Here is a 19279-nt window from a genome sequence, read left to right as displayed (position 1 = left end):
AGGGGGAACCGAAAGAACCCTCGCAAGTGACAACTTTGGGGCAACTGACGCTACTGGCAGAGGGTTCACATGCGTGGTATCTGAAGGCGTTGGTGCTACTGCTAGCGAGTTCTCTTGCATGGAATTTGAAGAAGCACTACGTGGCTTAACCACATCAACACAGCCCATTGGGATAGGCTGATTTGAATTAGGCACAGAACTCGTGGAAATATGCACACTCTTATCACGATGCCCCACCACCACAGCACGTGGCGGGGAGATGGAAAAAGATGAATTTGCCACCTGAGCACCCGAGCCATTAACCGTCTTCCCTCTCTCATAATCTTTTGAAAAACCAACTGTCTTCCCTCTCTCAGACTCATTTGAAAAACCAACATCTGAACTTCCATGTGGCTGTTCAACCACCTTTGAGTTCCTAACTGAACTAACCACCTAGCCAGTACCAGTCGACGGCACCACCGAACCTGCAGCAGGCTCGCTAACCTCCGGAGGTAAGGGACGCTTGTCACGCCCCCGTTGGCCCCTTGGCTTCGCCAACCCTCTTCAACCTGCATAGCTTTCGGCTGAGAGCCATCACCCTCTTTTGCATTGTTAATTGCAGCCACTGGACATGACTTATCGACATGCCCAAACACTTTGCACACACTGCACAGAGGAGGCATCCAATCATAGTGAACAGATTGTTCAACTAACGTACCATCCTCGAGTGCGATTAAAAAGGTGCTAGGAAGCCCATCAGAGGCTTTAATGGAAACACAAAGTCTCGCAAAGGAGAGACGCTCTTGTTGCGTTGTTCTCCGATTCGCACAAATAGGGCAACCAAGAACACTGGCTATGCGACCCAATGAATGTTCTCCCCAGTAATGCAAATTCAGTCCATATAATCTAACCCAAAGAGGTAACTCAGATTCTTCCTTCTTCGAAAGAGAAACCTCTGGCGACCAAGGACACAAAATGAGGGGTCGGGAACCAAGAGCCCAAGGGCCTTCATCCAAGATCTGGCGACTCAGATCACTCCCTTGGAAATCAAACACAAAAATACCACTCTCTAGCTCGAAAACCTCGACACCACCAACATGTCCCCATTTCTCTTTCACGAACCGCTGCATGGCAGAGAACGTCGGCTTCGAGCCGAAAACATGCCCTACTAAAGCCGCCTCCCACCTGTCCTTCTCCTCCGCCAACTCCTCCGAAGTACACTGTGCCACCCTTCTGCCATTAACAACAGATGGTTCCAGGAAGGGAATTGCACCCGCATCTTATCTAACCTTTCCACCACGAAACAGATTTGCCCATAAATGTTGTTCCCACTTCGAGCCCCATTACCATTCACAGTAACGGGGGATGAAGAGCCAAGAGCCATCGGCGCAAACACTCCGACGAACATAAATGTAAAAATCTGCAGAAAACTATTGTCTTTAGAGCACTACTTTTTCTCTGTTCCCGCTTTGTAACTAAAGTCTAGTTACTACAGACAAGAAACAACCTCAATGTATTGTATTTTTTTTCTTTTAAATCCAAATGAACCCTCCCTACCAAGGGATGTAAATGGATAACCGAAAATCTGAATCCTATCTGATTCGTATCCATTTAGACACATCCGTATCCATTTAGAGACATCCGTTTTTGTTTAGAGATATCTAGAAAAAATTTTGAATACTCTGATAAAAATCTGTCTGAAAAGAAAAATCCAAATACTTAATAATAAAAAATTAAGTAAATAATGATCTTGAGGGTTTTTGAAGATTCAATAGGTTCTAGAATATGAGGAAAAGAGAATCACGATCTAAGAGATATGGATTCAGAGTGAATTGTATTCGCTATGGGGAGGAGGTCCAGGTTACACAAGGCAGAGATGTAAATGGATGGTTGAAAATCTGAATTCGACCCGCATTTGAATCCATCCGAATCCGTTTAGAGGTATCTGTATTCGGGTAGGGAATATCAGGATCCGATCACATCCGACCCATATCCGAGCTGAATCTGATTCGTTTACATCCTACCTACCAATTGCATTCCTCATTATTTGTAAATAAATTTATGTGTTTAGGCTTGATTAATTGTGTTCAAGCTTGCTGGCTACTGCTGTTGCTAGTTGGTAATATTGCTTCTAATTTTTGTTGTTGTATTGAATCTGAGTTACTAACATGTTAGTTCTTGAATTATGGTTGGATACTATTCAATTCTTTAAGAGTTTATGTTGTGGAAACCTAAATCTAGACCTATGGATGAAGGGATTGATTAGATCTTGATTGGTTTCTTCATCTCTTTGGTTTTCTTTCAAATCAAATTTTTTTAGAACTTCAATTGATTCTTTCTTATTTTTATTGCTTGTTATTAATATTTTTATAGAGAGCTGATTTTGCTTTCAAGAAATTAATTCATCTCAATCAACCACCTCAACTGAGGAGAGAAACCTATTTTCTCCAAGATGGCCAGTTTGTTTAATCCTATAATTTCAAATTGTGAACTTTAGTTGGTTCCTATAGCGTCTAATTAAGATTATTGATTTCTTCCATCTCATTCTCTTTATTTTTAACAATAGAATTTAGAATAAATTAGCATCGGACAGGATATTAGTCAGTCTCATAGTGGAATGGTTGCCAACATTATTTCTAACAATAGGTTTTGAGAACTTCCTACAACACACACACACACACTTAGTTTTTTTAAATCCTACAAAATATCTCTGTTTAATTTGAAATGTCTTTACTTTACTTGGGGATTTTTCTATCCCTTATTTGCCTAATTGTCCAACCATTGCAAGATGGATTTTTACACAATTTATTACTATTATAATGGGAATGTTGCACAGAAGGTTGTAGATTGAGATAGGTATGATTACATTGATTTGGTGTATGACATATATAGTACAATCCTCAGTCATATTCCATATGGTAGGGCTGCGAGTTTTTCATGCAAATCATACTACCTAGTGGGGTTGATGACACAGAGGTGTGGGATGATCAATCTCTGATGCAACTGTTCGACATCTTTAATCAAGATTAGGTCATCAGACTCTATTTATTTAATGTTCAAGATAGTGAGTTTGACCAAATCAACCCTACTTATAAGATTAATGGATTTTAACGTAGAGCCACTAAATCAAGAAAAAAAAGAATTGAAAGGCAGGATTCTACTGTTGAGAGTGAATCCATTCTTAGATAGGAAAGTAGGCCTAGTAATAGTAGGGTATCAAAGAAGACTGTCATGAGAGGTAGTGCTACAGACCTTGGTGTTTCAGGTAGGACATCTTCAAGTATTATTGGCATTGATGATGTGGAACCTATGGAATTGATCGATGCATTCAATGATGATGACTGGGTAATTGATAGTGATGATGGGTTTATGAGATGGATGAATCTTCAGATGATGGTGAAAGAGAATCTGAAGAAAGAGAAGGCGATTCAGATTATGAAGATACCAAAGGAAGAGGATATGGAAAGGGATGGCTGTGAGGACAATGATGGGGGTGGTCACCACGTGGACTCCACCTCGTCACCCCTTTGGGGAGAGAAGAGAGAGGCGGAAGTGAATGTTGGAGTCACCACCTAGAGGAGGGTCTAGGACCCATAAATTTTACTATAATGACTCTTATGCGATGCCTTTTTGGGGACAAATGATCCGTTGGTCTGGGTACGGGTCAAGTTACGATTGGAGGAAGGTATTAGGCACCCTAGTCCACCCGGACTTACCGGTCTTTCTATTACTTGACTAGGCAATGGTATAACATGTTTTTGGGGAAAACGTAAAATACAAGAAAACTGTATGAAAGTACAATACAAGGGAAGGTGGAGTAACACGTACCCGGAGGTTCGGCTGCAAGACGAGAGTTAGTACACAAGAAGGTAAAGTAAATGACTCAAAACCTAAATAACCTAAAATGATTGACTCTAAGCTAAACACGATAAGACGACGGATGCATGGAAACAAAAATGGTAGTTTGATACACGTGCAAGGAGAAGCATGGAAATTGAAATTAAAACATGAAAGTATATGCATGTCATGTGAAAATCAAAAATATGAATGTTTGCATGGGGGAGTCTTAGATTACGGGGGATAGAGATCATGTAGATATACATATATAGAAATGATATACAACATAAAAGTAATAAGAAAAGCAAGGAGTGTATGTGTGTGTGTGATCACCAACTAGAAAGATGGGATCACTCTCCTCCGGTGCTGCAAAACGAAATAGAAAGTGAAAACCACGTAGATGAGACAAAACTTAAAAGTGAAGGATACCTACCTAGTAGAAGATGATCAGAACAAAAGTGTGGAGGCTTCCCTTTTGTAACTCAAGAGATTTGCACGTTGAGCAAGTATCGTCACGTGTGGTGGCTTCTCTTATCTCTTTGTTTGTAACACTTTGTTGTCGAAGTGTCAAGATCATCGGATGGATGTCTTAAGATTTTGATATTAAAGTTTCAAGTTGAATGTAACACTCAAGAGGTGAGAAAGACAATAGGCTAAGGCCAAGTGAGGGGCCAAAGGTTAAGGACTCAAGGCTCTTGAATGAAGGGCTAAATTTAGAGCATGCAAGCACTAGACAATGGTAATTGGACTAGGGACCCTACTCAACATGAGAGGGGGTGTATTTATATATGTAGAGGGGTGTGTGTACTCCCAAATTTGTGTATGGATGCCTTGTGTGATTTTGATTGTCCAAAGGAGCTGTCTTTGCATCAATGTTGGGTATAAATTATGACCAATAGGGGTGGGAATGTGTTTAGTTGCCTTAGGAGTGGTTGTTTGGGGCCTAAGGAGCCAAGATTGAAAACTAAGTTGCCAAGTTCGAGCTTGGTATTGAAAGAAATTGAGATTGAAGTAAAAAATTGTAAGTTTTGGCTTCTCGGATTTGCACAGATTCGACAATGAACTGCGATCGAGTCGACATCGAAGGGGGGTAAGGTCAACATTGAGTGATTGTTGATGAACAAAACTCGACATCGAGGGAAATGGATCGGATGTCGAAGTTAAAACTTTGAATGTCGAAGTCGGATAGACAGTAAGGATGTTCTATTTGATAATCAAAGGGGATATGTTGATGTCGATGGAAGGTGGAGTCGATGTTGACTCGGGGTCTTTGAGGGTTGATCTGGGTTTTGATGTCGACACGGATGGTTTGAACTGTTTGGGCCAAGTTCTGTGCTAGGGTAGGCATGTTCCAAGGAGTATAGGTCAGGGTTAGCCTTTCCAAGGGTTCTTGGAGGGCTTGGAGGCTCTGGTTTAGGCTCCGACAAGGGAAACCGACGATCAGTAAACGGATTCGGGAAGTGCACACTGATGCTACATCCATAGATACACCGGCTCTAGCCTTAGAGGGCGCTCATCATTGTTACGAAAACCTCCAGGGGGAAGGACAAGATGAGGTGTCAACAATAGCATTTCAGATTCTGATTCTGATGGGTACCATGCACCATTTTTCTGAAGGACAAGGTTTGACGTTGTTGATGAAGGTAAAGTGGAGTTGGTTAAATGGATGGTTTTTTATGATGTTTATCAATTCAAAAGTGCGTTGAGAGACTATGCAATTCAAGAGTGGTTTGAGATGAATAGAATAAAAAATAAGAAGAGTATAGAGTGACAGTTAATTATGCAAAGGATGGTTGTGATTGGAGGATAGACACTTGACCTCTGACATATGACATCACATTCATGGTCAAATCATATAAGCCCACTCATACATGTGGAAGACAACCAACAAATACTAATGCTACATTTAGGTGGATAGCAAGGAAACTTACTCCCCAACTGAAGGAAGACCTTGACATGCCAATTAAGAGTATGGAGGAACTCTTGAAGGTACAGTATCAGATAAAGCCAAGTTATCAACAACTGTATAGGGCAATAATGACTGCTAAGGAAGAAAATGAAGACAATCATTTGAAGTCATTTGCATAGTTGCCATCATATGGTGATTTGATTAGATAGCATAACCCAAACATAATGTTTAAGCTTTAGTTCAAAGAAAGACAAAATATGAATGCCAATCATGTATGTAAGAGATTATTTGTTTGTTTTCAAGCTTGTAAGATTGGGTTTTTACGAGGTTGTAGGCCATTTGTAGGATTAGATGGTTGCCTGAAAGGAAGGCATGGAGGAGTGTTTTTTACGGTAATTACTTTGGATGGAAATAATGGTTTATTTTCTATTGCATTTGGTGTAGTAGAGGTTGAACGCAAGGATAGTTGGATGTGGTTTTTGGATAACTTATACATTGCTCTACACTCGGAGACAAAGCGTTTACGCCACCTTACCTTTATGTCTAATAAATAAAAGGTTAGTTACTGCATTTGGGTTAAATTAAGTTTTTCTTGCATTTATATGAAATTGATACTAAAGACATATATATTTTTTAGGGTCTGATTGATGCTATTATAATGAAATTCCCTGGCTGTAATAAGAGGCATTGTTTTAGGCACCTCTGTAATAACTTCAAGGTTGTTTTTCTTGGAATATTATTAATGTCAATTTTTGGGTTGCCTCTAAAGCGCACATTATTGAAGAGTTCCAGAAGGCAATGGATGATTTGAAGGATGTAAGATCAGAAGCTCATGAATAGTTGATGAAAAATCAACCAAGTAGCTGGTCAAGACATGTATTCAACTTTGGAGCAAAGAATGACTATATCACAAATAACATGATCAAACCTTTCAATCAATGGATTGCACCCTACAGAGATAAACTAATTCTAACTTTGATTGACCAATTGAGGGTGCGATTGATGACTAGGTTTCATAAAAGGTATGCAAGTAGTTGTAATTATCAGGGGATAGTCACACCTAATATAAAGAAGAAGTTAGATTCAATCGAAAGGGCTACAAGGCCATGCATGTGTTTCGTTGTAAGTTTATATGAATAATGATGATGTTTTCATAGTTATAGTGAATTTGATTTACCGCACTTGTGGATGTAAAGTATGGCAATCAACTGGGCTACCTTGTAAATATAAAGCACAGTATACTACCAACAAGAGGGAGAAGATTTAAGACTACTATGACAACTATTATACTGTACATAATATCAGTTAGCATATAGAGAGATGATACATGCACAACCAGATCTAGCAAGATTGGTAGACAATAGTGAGTTTGGTGATGCATAGGCTCTAGATTTGAAAAGGCGACTAGGTAGACCCAGCAAAAATAGGAAGATGGAGGCTGATGAAGGAGGCCCTCTAGATTTTAGAAAGAGATCATTATTTGTAAGATATTGCATATGCAAGCAGGTCGACCACAACAAGAGAGCCTACAAAGGTGGTCTAGTTAAAGGGAAAGGGGTAGCATCTACTAGGACAACAACTAATGTTCAGATATGGTTTGTTTTCATTCCTCTAAACAAAATTGATTTATATATTTATATATTCATATTTTTTTTATTTTTGTTGTAGAGAAAGCAAACTAGATTGTGTAGTCAGGATGATATCGATATTTTTTATAGGTAAACTAGGTCAAATGCTACTTCTACAGACACAAGTGAGATTAGGCAATCAAAGATAAGAGCGTAGATGACAGAGATAAGAGTAAAAAGAAACGCAAAAGCTACTAGCATTTTAGACATAGAGGGTAGTGGTGTCTAGTTGATATCAGTGCTTTAATGGACAAGTTTGATGTATGGGTTGTAATGTATTATCAGGATTCCAAATTTGATTGGGAAAGGAAAGATGTTAAACAGTTTCATGAATGTTTTATTATTTTGGAATGATAATACTTTGTTTGAATTTCAGTAGTTTTTTATTAGTATGTTCTATTATAAATGGATGATTTATAATCAGATGTAAGATGGAAGATGGAATATTCAGATGTAAATGATTTTAACTTTCACTTAGATTATGTTAATGGATGTGAACAACAGGTCTACTATGATGTGAAACATGTCTTTTTATTTTTATTTTTATGTATTAAGTATGTTGGAACAAGCACATGCTTTCAAACTGTGATTTGAAACCAGTGCATGCTATCCAATTGTGATTTAAAACAGATGGCATGTTGTCCAACTGTAAATTTTAAAACTTTCATTGCTTGCAAATATTAATCATTCATATTTAAATTGTTTAAAAAAAATTTAGAATGACAGATGAACCAAGCAACTATTTTGTAATTGCGAAGACCATATTCATTATTAATACCAAGAGCGTACAAAGTTTTAAAGATACATCAATCTTTTAAAACCGTCAGTACAAAGTTCACAATATAGAAAACTAATATAATTTGACCTACAATCAAAATTTTTGTAGACAACTTACCCATTTTCTTCACTATACTCTTCACACTCCGAATCTCCTCCTTCAACTGTTGCATTCCATTACTGGTTTCACTTCCACCAGTCATAGGATTGTTTCTTGGTGGATTTATAAACGAAGATAACCTTCTTGTATCATCCCTTCGGTAACACTAGTCTAAGAAATCACAACCTTATCAAGTACAATTGTAGCAGAACTTATTCAGATTAAGCTTGGATTCTGAAATCCTCATTGCAGCTCTAGGTCTACAATGGCAGATCATGTTATCAAAATTAACATATGACATTGAATTACTAGGGTTAACACTAGATCAGATGATGCAATTGTTCTCTACAAAATACACAAAATAAATTAGTTAGATAGCTCTGGCTTACCAAAACAACAATACATATCAACTTTAAACCCTTTTTTTTACCCTTACATCAAATACTAGAGCGAGGGTTCCCTCCGACACTCATGTGCAACTTTGGACATTGGAGGGGATTAAGAGAAACCTGTTAAATAGAGGAGATATTTATGATATTTACATGTGGGTTGCTAAAGTAATATCGGTAGGGGCGTGTTGTTTGGATTTCAAGCTGGCGTTATGGCAAACTTAAACCCTAAATACTATACTAAATAATTTTTAAGAATAAAGCAAGGGGCAATTAAAAAGAAGATTATTACAACTTCATAAGTCACCATTTTGGTGACAACCAGTTGCACACACGCATTGGCACGAAATCGCTGCTTGGTCGTGTAGCCCTTACATCAACATGGGGGCCAATGAGAGTGGACATAAGGTCATCAGCACAGATGAGGTTTTTAACTTCAGGAGGGGACTGGACAGTAATTCCACATGCTCTTGTGTCTAGGCGTAGGAGCCAGTGTAGCCCTTGCACCAGTGTGGGGGACAATGAGAGCGCACATAGGGTTATGAACATGGATGATATTTTTTATTTCAGGAGGGTTCGGGCAGTAGTTTCTCAAGCTCTTGTGTCTAGGCATAGGAGCCATGCGATCAAGCAATGTTCCTTCTCTCTCTCTCTCTCTCTTTATATATATATATATATATATATATAGAATTGCCTGGTCATGGTCGTGTAGCCCTGCATCAGTGTGAGGGCCAATGAAAACGCACGCACAGGAACCAACATGGATGAGATTTTTTATTTCAATAGGCGTGGGATAGTAGTTTTGTGCACTCCTATGTTTAGGTGCAAGATCCAATCGATTAGGAAACTTTCTTGTCCCATATATGGGAGAAAAAACATTGTCCAACTACATATTCTATGTTAGCGCTTCCTATGTTTATCTCATATCAAATGACATATTTTCCCCTACTGTGAGAGGAGAAAGATAGACACAGGGAGGAGCTAGAGTACGCTATGTATATGGGGGAGGTTTTCCTACATAAATAGCTTGTAGTTTCATGCCTTGGAGGAGGGGTATTATGTGAAATTAAAAGTAAGAAGGGTATATGAGATATTTTACAATGGGTGGAGCTACAATAATCTGAGTCTTATGAGAGGTGCCCACATGCAGTTTGAAATTAAATTGGCATTGTACAAATCTTTTACCCTATATATATGGGGAAAAGGCTGAGTATATTGCCAGGGTGCCCAACCTATGTCATCCTCTCTCCTTCCCCTTTGGAAAAGACTTCCTTGCGCTCATATATCCACCCCTGTGATTGGTATATGCCGCTAGGTTACCGAAAGTTGGCGGCATGCCCAAACCTCTTGATTTTAGTTTGGTCCATTACCAGCTTGAAACTGATTTAGCCGACCAACACTGGGCCAAACTGATCGATTGACACTCCTAGTGATATATTCTTTCCAATATGTAGCAAGGATCCAGTAAGGGTGTCAAAAGTGAACCAAATTGAACCCAATAACCATTTTAAAGTCGTTTACCAACAAAAAAAAAAAAAAAAAAAAAACATTTAAAGTTGAATTGAACTAAATAAATCGATTCGATTTGGTTTTTGGTTTGGTTTAGGTTATGAATAAAAAGTCGTTGGTTCTTTTTTTTTTTTTTTTTGGGTAAACAAAAGTCGTTGGTTCCAAACTAATTAAAAACTAACAAACCAAATAAATCTATAAATTGAATAGAAATTGAATAAACCGAATGTTATACCCCATACCAAGAATGCTATTGATTGTTGATGTTTATATTGATAGGAATGATACAGGTTTGTTTTGACTGAATCCGGCTCAAGTCGGCCTAACAAATAGACAATATAGGTAAATATAATTTATATTTTGTATAGCATTGAGTGAGTTAGATTGACCCTAAGAATAGTGTGGACCTACTGGCGTCTAAAGTAAAGAAAAAAGACTGTAAGTTATACAGTTTTAGGCGAAGCGACGGCTTCATGCAGGTTTTAGAGGCCCATCTAGTTAGACTTTGGAGAAGCTCAAAACACGAAAAGTGAAGGTAATGGATTAATCGTCCATACTATATAATAATCAGGTCAAATGGGCCCATAACAATAGAGATTCGACAAATTTAGCAATTTTCAGTTGACTAGGTCTTGTGTCGGTCGATCAAAATGCTTCGAGTAGCTTGCAGATCGATGCCAATAGGCTTACTGGTCGACTGTAGGTCATAGCGGTTGACGGTAGGGTACGGATTTGACACTTTAAGTTCATTTTTGGCTCATTAAAGTCATTCCAAAAATCAGAAAAGAGAGAGAAGAGAGAGGAAAGAAAGAGTACAAGAAGAATGAAGAAAAGAAAAGTGGGAACCCTTAGATTTTCATGCGATTAAAGAAAAAATTGACTTGGGTCAAGAAGGATCGGGGGCAAGCTTAAAAAGAGGGGATTTTTTTGTTAAAGTCGGTGTAAACCCTAGGTTTCTTATTGATTCCTTTAGCATTTTTAGTATGGTTGATGGATTGTGAGGTACCCTAGTAGTAGTAGTGATGCATTGCAATGAGTTAGAGTATGTGGGAAATGGTGCCCATGAAGTTCTTGGAAAAAAATAGTAGAAAACCCTATTTTAGGGTTAAGATTTCCCATACTAGGCTACCAATTTGACATAGGGATTGACTGGTAGTGCCTAAATGCACCAAGTAGGGTTGTAAAGAGAGGTTTTGATAAGTAGGAATGATGGGGGGGGGGATTTTACCCATTCTTCTAAGAGTATATAAGAGTGATTTTAATGCTTATGAATGTCGTGTAGGGGTCCAGTTTTGATCCAGAGGCGACAAAGAGCTAGTATATACTATTGTTGAGAACAATAGATACCAGTACAATAGAGATACAGATAGGTAAGGAGAATTCTTTTGCAATAAATATGTTTTACAGTATTTCACCATGCAACATGTTCATGTATCATAAAGTTATGTTTTAAAAGAAATGCATTATATTTATAGCACAATGACTTAATATGAATATGATCCTAGTATGATGTGATTCAAAGTAAGAACATGATCTAGTTTGTAACGATCCTAATGAACCTTATGAGTAAATTAATAGAAGAGAAAGAAAGAATGAAAGGCCAGTCAATGACATAGTCAAGAAACGATTAGATTCATTGAGTCCCACAGAAGGCAAGAAACGAACGAGGCGTTGATAGGGATCAGATAACCTGTTCAAGAAATGACCCAGATCTGTTGAGCCTAAAAAAGGTGGGCAAGAAATGGGTGAGGCGTGGTATTGAGAGGTGGCAGACATCCTGATCCATTGAGTCCCAAAGGGGGCAAGAAACAAGCTTGACGTAAAGGCTTAAGAGTAATGGAAAGTAAAGAAAGCAAAGGAAATAAAGTAAAAGTAAGAAATAAGCTATTTTTTATTGAGCATGTTTTTAATAGTACTTGAATGTTATGTACAATAGTTATGTTTGATCAGAGATATGTATTATGATCCAGATCGATGCATTCATGAGTTCTACATGATTTAGTATGATTTTCATGTACGCATGATTTATTTATCGATGTGATATGATTCTTCTCACTGGGCTAGATAAGTTGACCCCATTGTTATGATGTTATACAGAGCCCAAGCAGGTCCAATGCCAATGTGTTGCTTGCATCTTTGGAGATTGAGGGACTGACATCCACACCTTTGAGAGATGAGTATGGTACCTTTTTGGGAATGATGTAATATGATACAGTAGTTAGAGATTAGTTGTGGAGGTTCAGATACAATGTAGTTAGCTTTGTTTAAATGAAAGTGTTGAATGAGTTATGACATAAATAATGGGTAGTATGGTAGTGAGATGTAAGCATTATGATGATGATATAAGGATGAACTCTATTGTAATACTTTGATATTCGATCATGTGGATGTTGGGACCACGAGAGTAAATATATGTAGATAGTTTATGATGTTTAGTCTTCCATCAAAATGATTATGATTATGAATTGTAATTGGACCGCTGTAAAATGTATGTTATAGATGATCTACCATTATTGAACGGCGATTCATAAGGATCATCACCCATAACTTTTACCTAGATTTGGGGGTGCTACACGGAATAGAAACCAACCTGAACCATGGACCAATCCAAAACCATTACAACGTAAAACAAAAATCCTCTTCTACACGTTGATCTCTTTATCTCTTCCTTCTTCATTTGTGAATTGAGAGTTTATAAAGTTTTTGTGTTGTAGAAGTTGGATTTTGTCACCCCCGATGATGATGACAATAGGACGCGGACTGACATTCGCACCTCTCATGAAGAACTTATACACAAAGACCATATCAGCCTCACATCCATGATAATAATTTTTAAAAAAACTTGTTTTATAAATGTTCTTCACCTTTGCCGACCACGGCGATCCTATCGTTCGAATTTTTAATGAAGTTTAAGGATAAAAAATAGTAAAAAACCCTAGAATTTAGCCCATGGGACCCTGCGACTGTCCACTGCCACAAATGTACGCCATTCGTACCTTTAGCACCGTGGATGTATGCCACCCGTGTCGGCGGCACAATAGTTGTATGTGGTACGGGCCTAACCTCGTTGAGCCGCAGAATCTGGGGGATTATTATAAATAAAGGACCCCAAACTTCAAAATGACGAATCTATAAGCATTGGACGGCATACCCAAGCCATTTTCCCTCTTTGTGATTTCTTAGCGTCCCTAAAGCCTCCTTCTCTCATAGGTGGTCCCTTGGTGCCCCGAAACCCTAGAAAAGGCCAAAAATCTAGGGGAATTTTGAAAAAGCCCAGAGAGGGGAGATTCCCCTAAAGAGGAAAGGCCCGAGAGAGAGAGAGAGAGAGAGAGAGAGAGAGAGAGAGAGAGAGAAGCGGTTAGTCCCCTCCCTTTGAGCCAGGAGCCAACCAAAAGTTCACATTTACGTTCGTGTTTGGGACGAAGGGGCCCTCCCCTCTCGACCCTCATCAAGGTTTGAACTTAGGTATAATCACTTTGTCCCTATTTAGTCTGGCATAATGTAGATTATTAAAGCAGTATGGGTTGGTGAAAATAATGATAGGCATACGTGGAATAATTTGTAGTTTTCTTTTAATGAGATTAATGCATCATTGACAATCAAATGTTAGCCATGCATTTTGGTTTATGATATGCTAATTTGAGAGAATGCTCAAACTCTTGCATCTAGTAAAAAGACTAGTTCTATCAAGTGGAGTGGGTGCTTAACCACTTCCCATCTTTGTAACCTGACCTTTACTTGAATCTCTAATCAAGACTATATGGAATCAAATTTGGCTCTTTCTCCTGACTCAAGATTGAGCCTCCTCGTTATGGGTCATATGACCTCATCGTAGGTGGCGACTCCTTTTATATTACGTTTCCCCAACCCACCCCCTTTTGTCATGAGGGGAAATTTTAGGTCGTTATACCTATAGGTGTTTGTTAACTTTTATCTTTTATAGGCTTTGACAAAAATTGTTTAATAGTATGGAATATTTTGAAGTTTATGCCAAAGGTTTTGTGCATGGCTGTGCACTATGCACAATCGCGCACAAGACATGGGATGGAGACACTAGGGAATTGAAATGACCCAAAACCCCCTATTTAAAGAGTCGTTGGATCTCCATGTTTGACCATTCATGAACCTCTTCCTCTTAAACTTCTCACTTGGATGTATCTATTTGATTCCACCATCGACCTCAACCGTCAGTGTCGTGAATACTGGTTGCCAACAAGGTAGCTCAGCCGCCAGTGCCGTTATAGTGATTCCTTAAGGTTTTTCCCTTCAACCAACCTTTGCATTAAATGATCGTAATTTTATTCAAACAGTCACACATTTAAATGCTCAACATGTGACCAACAGTTACACTACCACATTCTCTGCTATAATGGTTAATGGTCATCAACCTCCATAGCTGTCCAGTAATTACAACCTTCAATTTCATCAGTTTTAACCTTTCCTAGTGGGAATACGTTACCAAAATGTCATCCATTTCATACACTTAAGGATCATTATAGGGTTATTCAATCCCTACAAGTAAAAAGTGGTTATACTTCTGTTACAGATGGCAATAAGTTTCCTAGTAGCAATGGGCTTCTTTAATCGGTTATGAATCATGATAGTCTTCAATTTCTCAACAATCAAGTAGACCTAACCGTAAGGGCTTGCTAACCGTCGGTATGTCAAATATTGCAACATTACAAGGACTCTCTACAAATAATGCCTCAACAGATATGGTCGTTACAACTCATTAGGCATTTAGTTTGGAATCATGCATCTTCGTTTTTATTTCAAGAGAAGAAAACAATGTGGCTAACTTCCTTGTTAGGAGGGCCCAGTTCTTGACGTATCAAATTATTTGGCCCACTTCCATTCCATGGTTTTATGAAACTTGTAATTCGGAATCCATGTGTACTACACGTTTTTATCAGTAAAGCTTTGTTTACCCAAAAAAGAAAAAAATTGATTTCCATAGATTTAGACATTGTGTGTATTTAAGTAGATGGTGTTAAATACGTTAATTGTCCTAGTGTGTATTTAACTATATGGTGTTAAATATGTTAATTGTAGTTTAAGCCTTCAAGATATCCCAATCATTTGTAAATTTTATCTTTCTCATTGTTGTTATAAAACTTATGAGACCAAATTCAGCCCAGATAATAAACCAAAGTCAACCATATCCGAAACTGAAATCAAACCGGATAACCAAAATTGAATAAAACTAGATAACCAAACTGAACAGCATTCTACTTTATTAGAGAGAGAAGTGTTGCGAGGGTTAAGGTGTGAAAGGTCAAATATAATATATTTTGGTGAAATTTTTTTGTGATCTTAGGTGAAGAGATTCTCTCTTCATCTATGTGATTTGACCCTATGATTAAACTCCTGGATCAACCCTTCTCGGTTCAATCAAAGTGTCAGATCCAGTGTCACGAGATTAGGAAGGGGGGGGGGAATAGGGAGTGGGGAAGGTACCAGCCAGGAGATTCGAACTCGAGACCTCCTGGTGAGCATGGGCATGAAGTGCAACGTAGCTCACCAACTGCACTGCACTAGCTAGGCAGCTGTTGGTCCAAATTTTTTTGTTATTTTATTAAAAAAAATAGGTGTACGTATCAATTGTTCCTTGATCATTCTACCAAAATAATTGTTTCTTGATCGTGGTTAGAAAGGGTACATATCCAATGCACGAAGATCCCGCCACAGCGGGTCTAGGGAGGATCATAAATGTAATATTTAGATCGAGTTTAATCCATCAGTGTGTAACATGTTTCAAATTTAGTTTATAAAGTCAATTGATGAGAAACTTGGACATGCATGGACCGAGATTAGTTAAGAGTACAATGACTAAATTAGCCTTCAATACTCTCTTCTGAATGCTGAAATCTATACTTAGCATAAACCCCTAGAGCCAATGCCACAGCAATAGCCATTGCAGCATTCACAATCACTCCTCTTGGCCATCTCATACCCATCCCAAACCTATAACTTGTTTGTTTTTGAGGGACAATTACTTGATTGTCCAAGGATCCAATCATCTTCCCAGCACTGTCAGGGTCAAAGTTTGGATGTTTTCCATCTATACCAGTCATTTCGTTCCTATCATCTTTTGCAGTTTTCTGACTTATTGCTTCATTGTCGTTCTTCCCTCGTGTTTGTTCTGTGACACCACCATTTACCTTCTCGGATTTCTTCTCAATTTCAGTTTTCTGATTTGGTGGTAGTGCTTGTTGCTGCGGCATGGAAGCTTGATCTTGTGTAGAAAATCGAGTTATTGTCTTTGGCATTTTAATGTAAAAAACACCATCGGTAAACCTTGCTTTAATCTCATTCTCGTTACAGTTCTTTGGGATTAGAATATCTTTGCGAAAATGGCTCCACTTGTTATCTGCAAGGAAACGCTCTCCAGTGATCTTCACGTTACCATGACTTTCGATCTGAACCCTCAATTGATCCCTCTTGAAACCTATTACCCGATGAGATTGTATTATTAGAAAAACAACGCAGCAGCAGAATGATGATTTTGCAAAAGAAAACAAAATAGAAAGAGAAATCACACACACACAAGACAAGATTTTAAGGGAAAATTATCGCCCCCAGTGTTTGGGGCGGTCCTTTATATGCGTATCATGCGGCTGGGCACTACCCATGTGTGCATAGTGGGCCCCACTGTGCACACATGGGTGGTGCCCAGCCGCACGATGTGCACAAGACCCCAGTACTGGGGGCGATAAAGATTCGATTTTATGTGGTTCACCCCCAAGAATAAAGCTACATCCGCGACCGAGGGATAATACAAATCTACTATTTCAGCGGAGAATAATACAAATCCTCCCTCACAACTCTCAAAAAGATAGATGCAATATATAGGAAAACCCTAACCCAAAAGTACAAAATTACCCTTAGACCCTCGATGAGATTGTTAGAAAAACAACGCAGGAGCAGAATGACGATTTTGCTGAAGAAAACGAAAAAGAATGAGAAATCACATACACACAAGACAAGATTTTACGTGGTTCAATTCAACCCCAAGAAGACTGAGCGATAATATGAATCCACCATTTCAGTAGAAAATAATACAAATCCTCTCTCACATCTCTAAAATGATAGTTACAATATATAGGAAAACTCTAACCCAGAAAATACAAAACTACCCCTAGATCTTCACAGTTTGGATCAAAATTTGAACCAAATTAAAGCAAAAAACATATCGAATCGAAACTCTCGATGAACTCTACAACACTTTAAAGTTATTTAAGCACACACCACAATATTTTCTAAACTGAGAATAGGTTTCAACAATAACAGAGATACCATTAAGTGACAACATGAGTTGAATTTATGTCAAAAAAAAAAAAAAAAAAACTGACAAAACTCTGCCTACTTGTTGGGTATATATGTATCCAACAAGTTTTGGCATGCCTTCAAGGTTGATTTCGCATTCTCAGATGATAAAAATGCTTATTTTTATCATTTGAGAATGCGAAATCGAACTAAAATGCATTCCAAGAATACATACCAAACGCTGATAATTTGCTATTGTTTTGTCATCTATATAGAATGAAACATTTGAATGTGCACAATGTGGGAATGATGTTATGGGCTTGAAGGAGATATAAAGAAACAATGGCAGAGATGCAAGAGCCAAGACAAAACCATGAATTTAGCAAATATATTGGATACCAAAGATTGCATGAAAATTTAAATGAGGAGAAGATGTACCAGGAAGATCGACAACAAAAGTATCATCTCCCTCTTCTTTCAACCAGTTGGAATAGGGTTGGAAATCTTCATATGTGCGTGTAGAGGTTGCTTCAGCCATTTGAAGATCAAATTCCTTTAACTTTTGTTGACAAAGTTGTACTATATTTGAATGAGAAAGGGAGCTAGGAGCTAGGAGCTAGGAGCTAGGCTTATCTTTTTATATATAGATCTATTAAATTGAAAGAGGGGAAGGAGGTTTCTTGTTGGAATCCTTTTACGGTGAATTATTCCTTTTTGATATTAAAGGGTTTGAGATGTTTTATTTATATTGAAATTCCCTTCTTGTAGAGATGATGCCTTTCTTCCAGATGAAAACCTCAATGCCCCTCTTTTGGTGTAGAATCTTATTAGGAGACTTAACTCCGTTTCCCTTATTTGTTTGTGTTTTATTTTTTTTCTATTTTTCTTTGTCCTCTCTCCCTCTTTTTTAAGAAGCTATAAAACATGATTGAGTTCAAATAGGTAATTAAGTCCAGGAATTTAATCTCATGTCTTTTTGTACTTCTCTCTCACACCTTATGGCATGGATACTGATCAGTTGTATCAGATAAGTTTAACCCTGATTTTCTTTTAAAAAATAGGTTTTTTTTTTTTTTTTTTAAAAAAATTATTTTACCCTTTGTTTGTACCATTAATACATCGACACAATATCGGGATCATAGTTTGAAGAATCGATATCGAATCGGCCGATTCACATCAGTATCAGTTGAGACCAATATTGATTTCTGGCTGATCCCGTCTCGGTGGACATAAACAAGGGTAAAATTTTAAATTAAAAAATCTAATTTTTTTGAAGGAGGTAGGGGTAAACCTAACCGACCTAGATCGGTAGAGACCGATATCAAACACTAAAACCCATGGTTTTAGTGCATATTATTGGGGTCACTTGCAAAACCAATATGATACCGCTACAATATCCACAAGGATCGACCGAGTCTGATAAAATTGCCCTTGATTTCCTTTTAAAAGAGGATATTTGATTGTTTTACCCTTGTCTGTACCGTGTCACCGATACGATATTGACACAATATCGAGATCAGCCATAACAAAACTGTTACATATCGTCCGAATACAAACAATATGATACCGATATTTCAATTCAAACCATGACGATACCGATATGTATCACGGACGAAGCAATAATACCTCAGACCATGATAAACATGGGTTTGCCGTTGAGGAATATTGCTTAATAGGTACAAGTTTGTTTCTTAATTAATGCCTATTGGAGAGAGCCCACCCTCGATCTCAAAGCCCCCACCCCAACGTATCACATCCCTCCTTCTCAATCAACCCGTGGGCTAATACCCAATCTGTGTACTTTTTGTCTTGTTCCTTAAAAGCTTGTTTTGTTTCTACGTAATAACTACGTATTAGAAAAAAAAATTTCCACTAAAATAAGATT

At 38.0% G+C, this 19279-nt stretch overlaps 1 protein-coding gene across 1 annotated transcript; it reads right to left on the bottom strand.

Moving 5' to 3' along the window:
• Window positions 1-15908: 15908 nt before the first annotated feature.
• LOC122652513 (inactive protein RESTRICTED TEV MOVEMENT 2-like) lies at window positions 15909-18024 on the bottom strand. The gene is made up of 3 exons (XM_043846275.1): window positions 17833-18024; window positions 16270-16576; window positions 15909-16233 (listed from the first exon to the last, which is right to left on the bottom strand). The coding sequence occupies exons 1-3, from the start codon at window positions 17930-17932 to the stop codon at window positions 15963-15965; spliced, it is 678 nt and encodes a 225-aa protein (XP_043702210.1). The 5' UTR covers window positions 17933-18024; the 3' UTR covers window positions 15909-15962.
• Window positions 18025-19279: the final 1255 nt, after the last annotated feature.

Source organism: Telopea speciosissima, chromosome 2 (assembly GCF_018873765.1).
Source record: "Telopea speciosissima isolate NSW1024214 ecotype Mountain lineage chromosome 2, Tspe_v1, whole genome shotgun sequence".
Taxonomy (NCBI): Eukaryota; Viridiplantae; Streptophyta; class Magnoliopsida; order Proteales; family Proteaceae; genus Telopea; species Telopea speciosissima.
The sequence above is the reverse complement of the archived record's forward strand: the minus strand, read 5'-3'. Positions and strand labels throughout refer to the sequence as shown.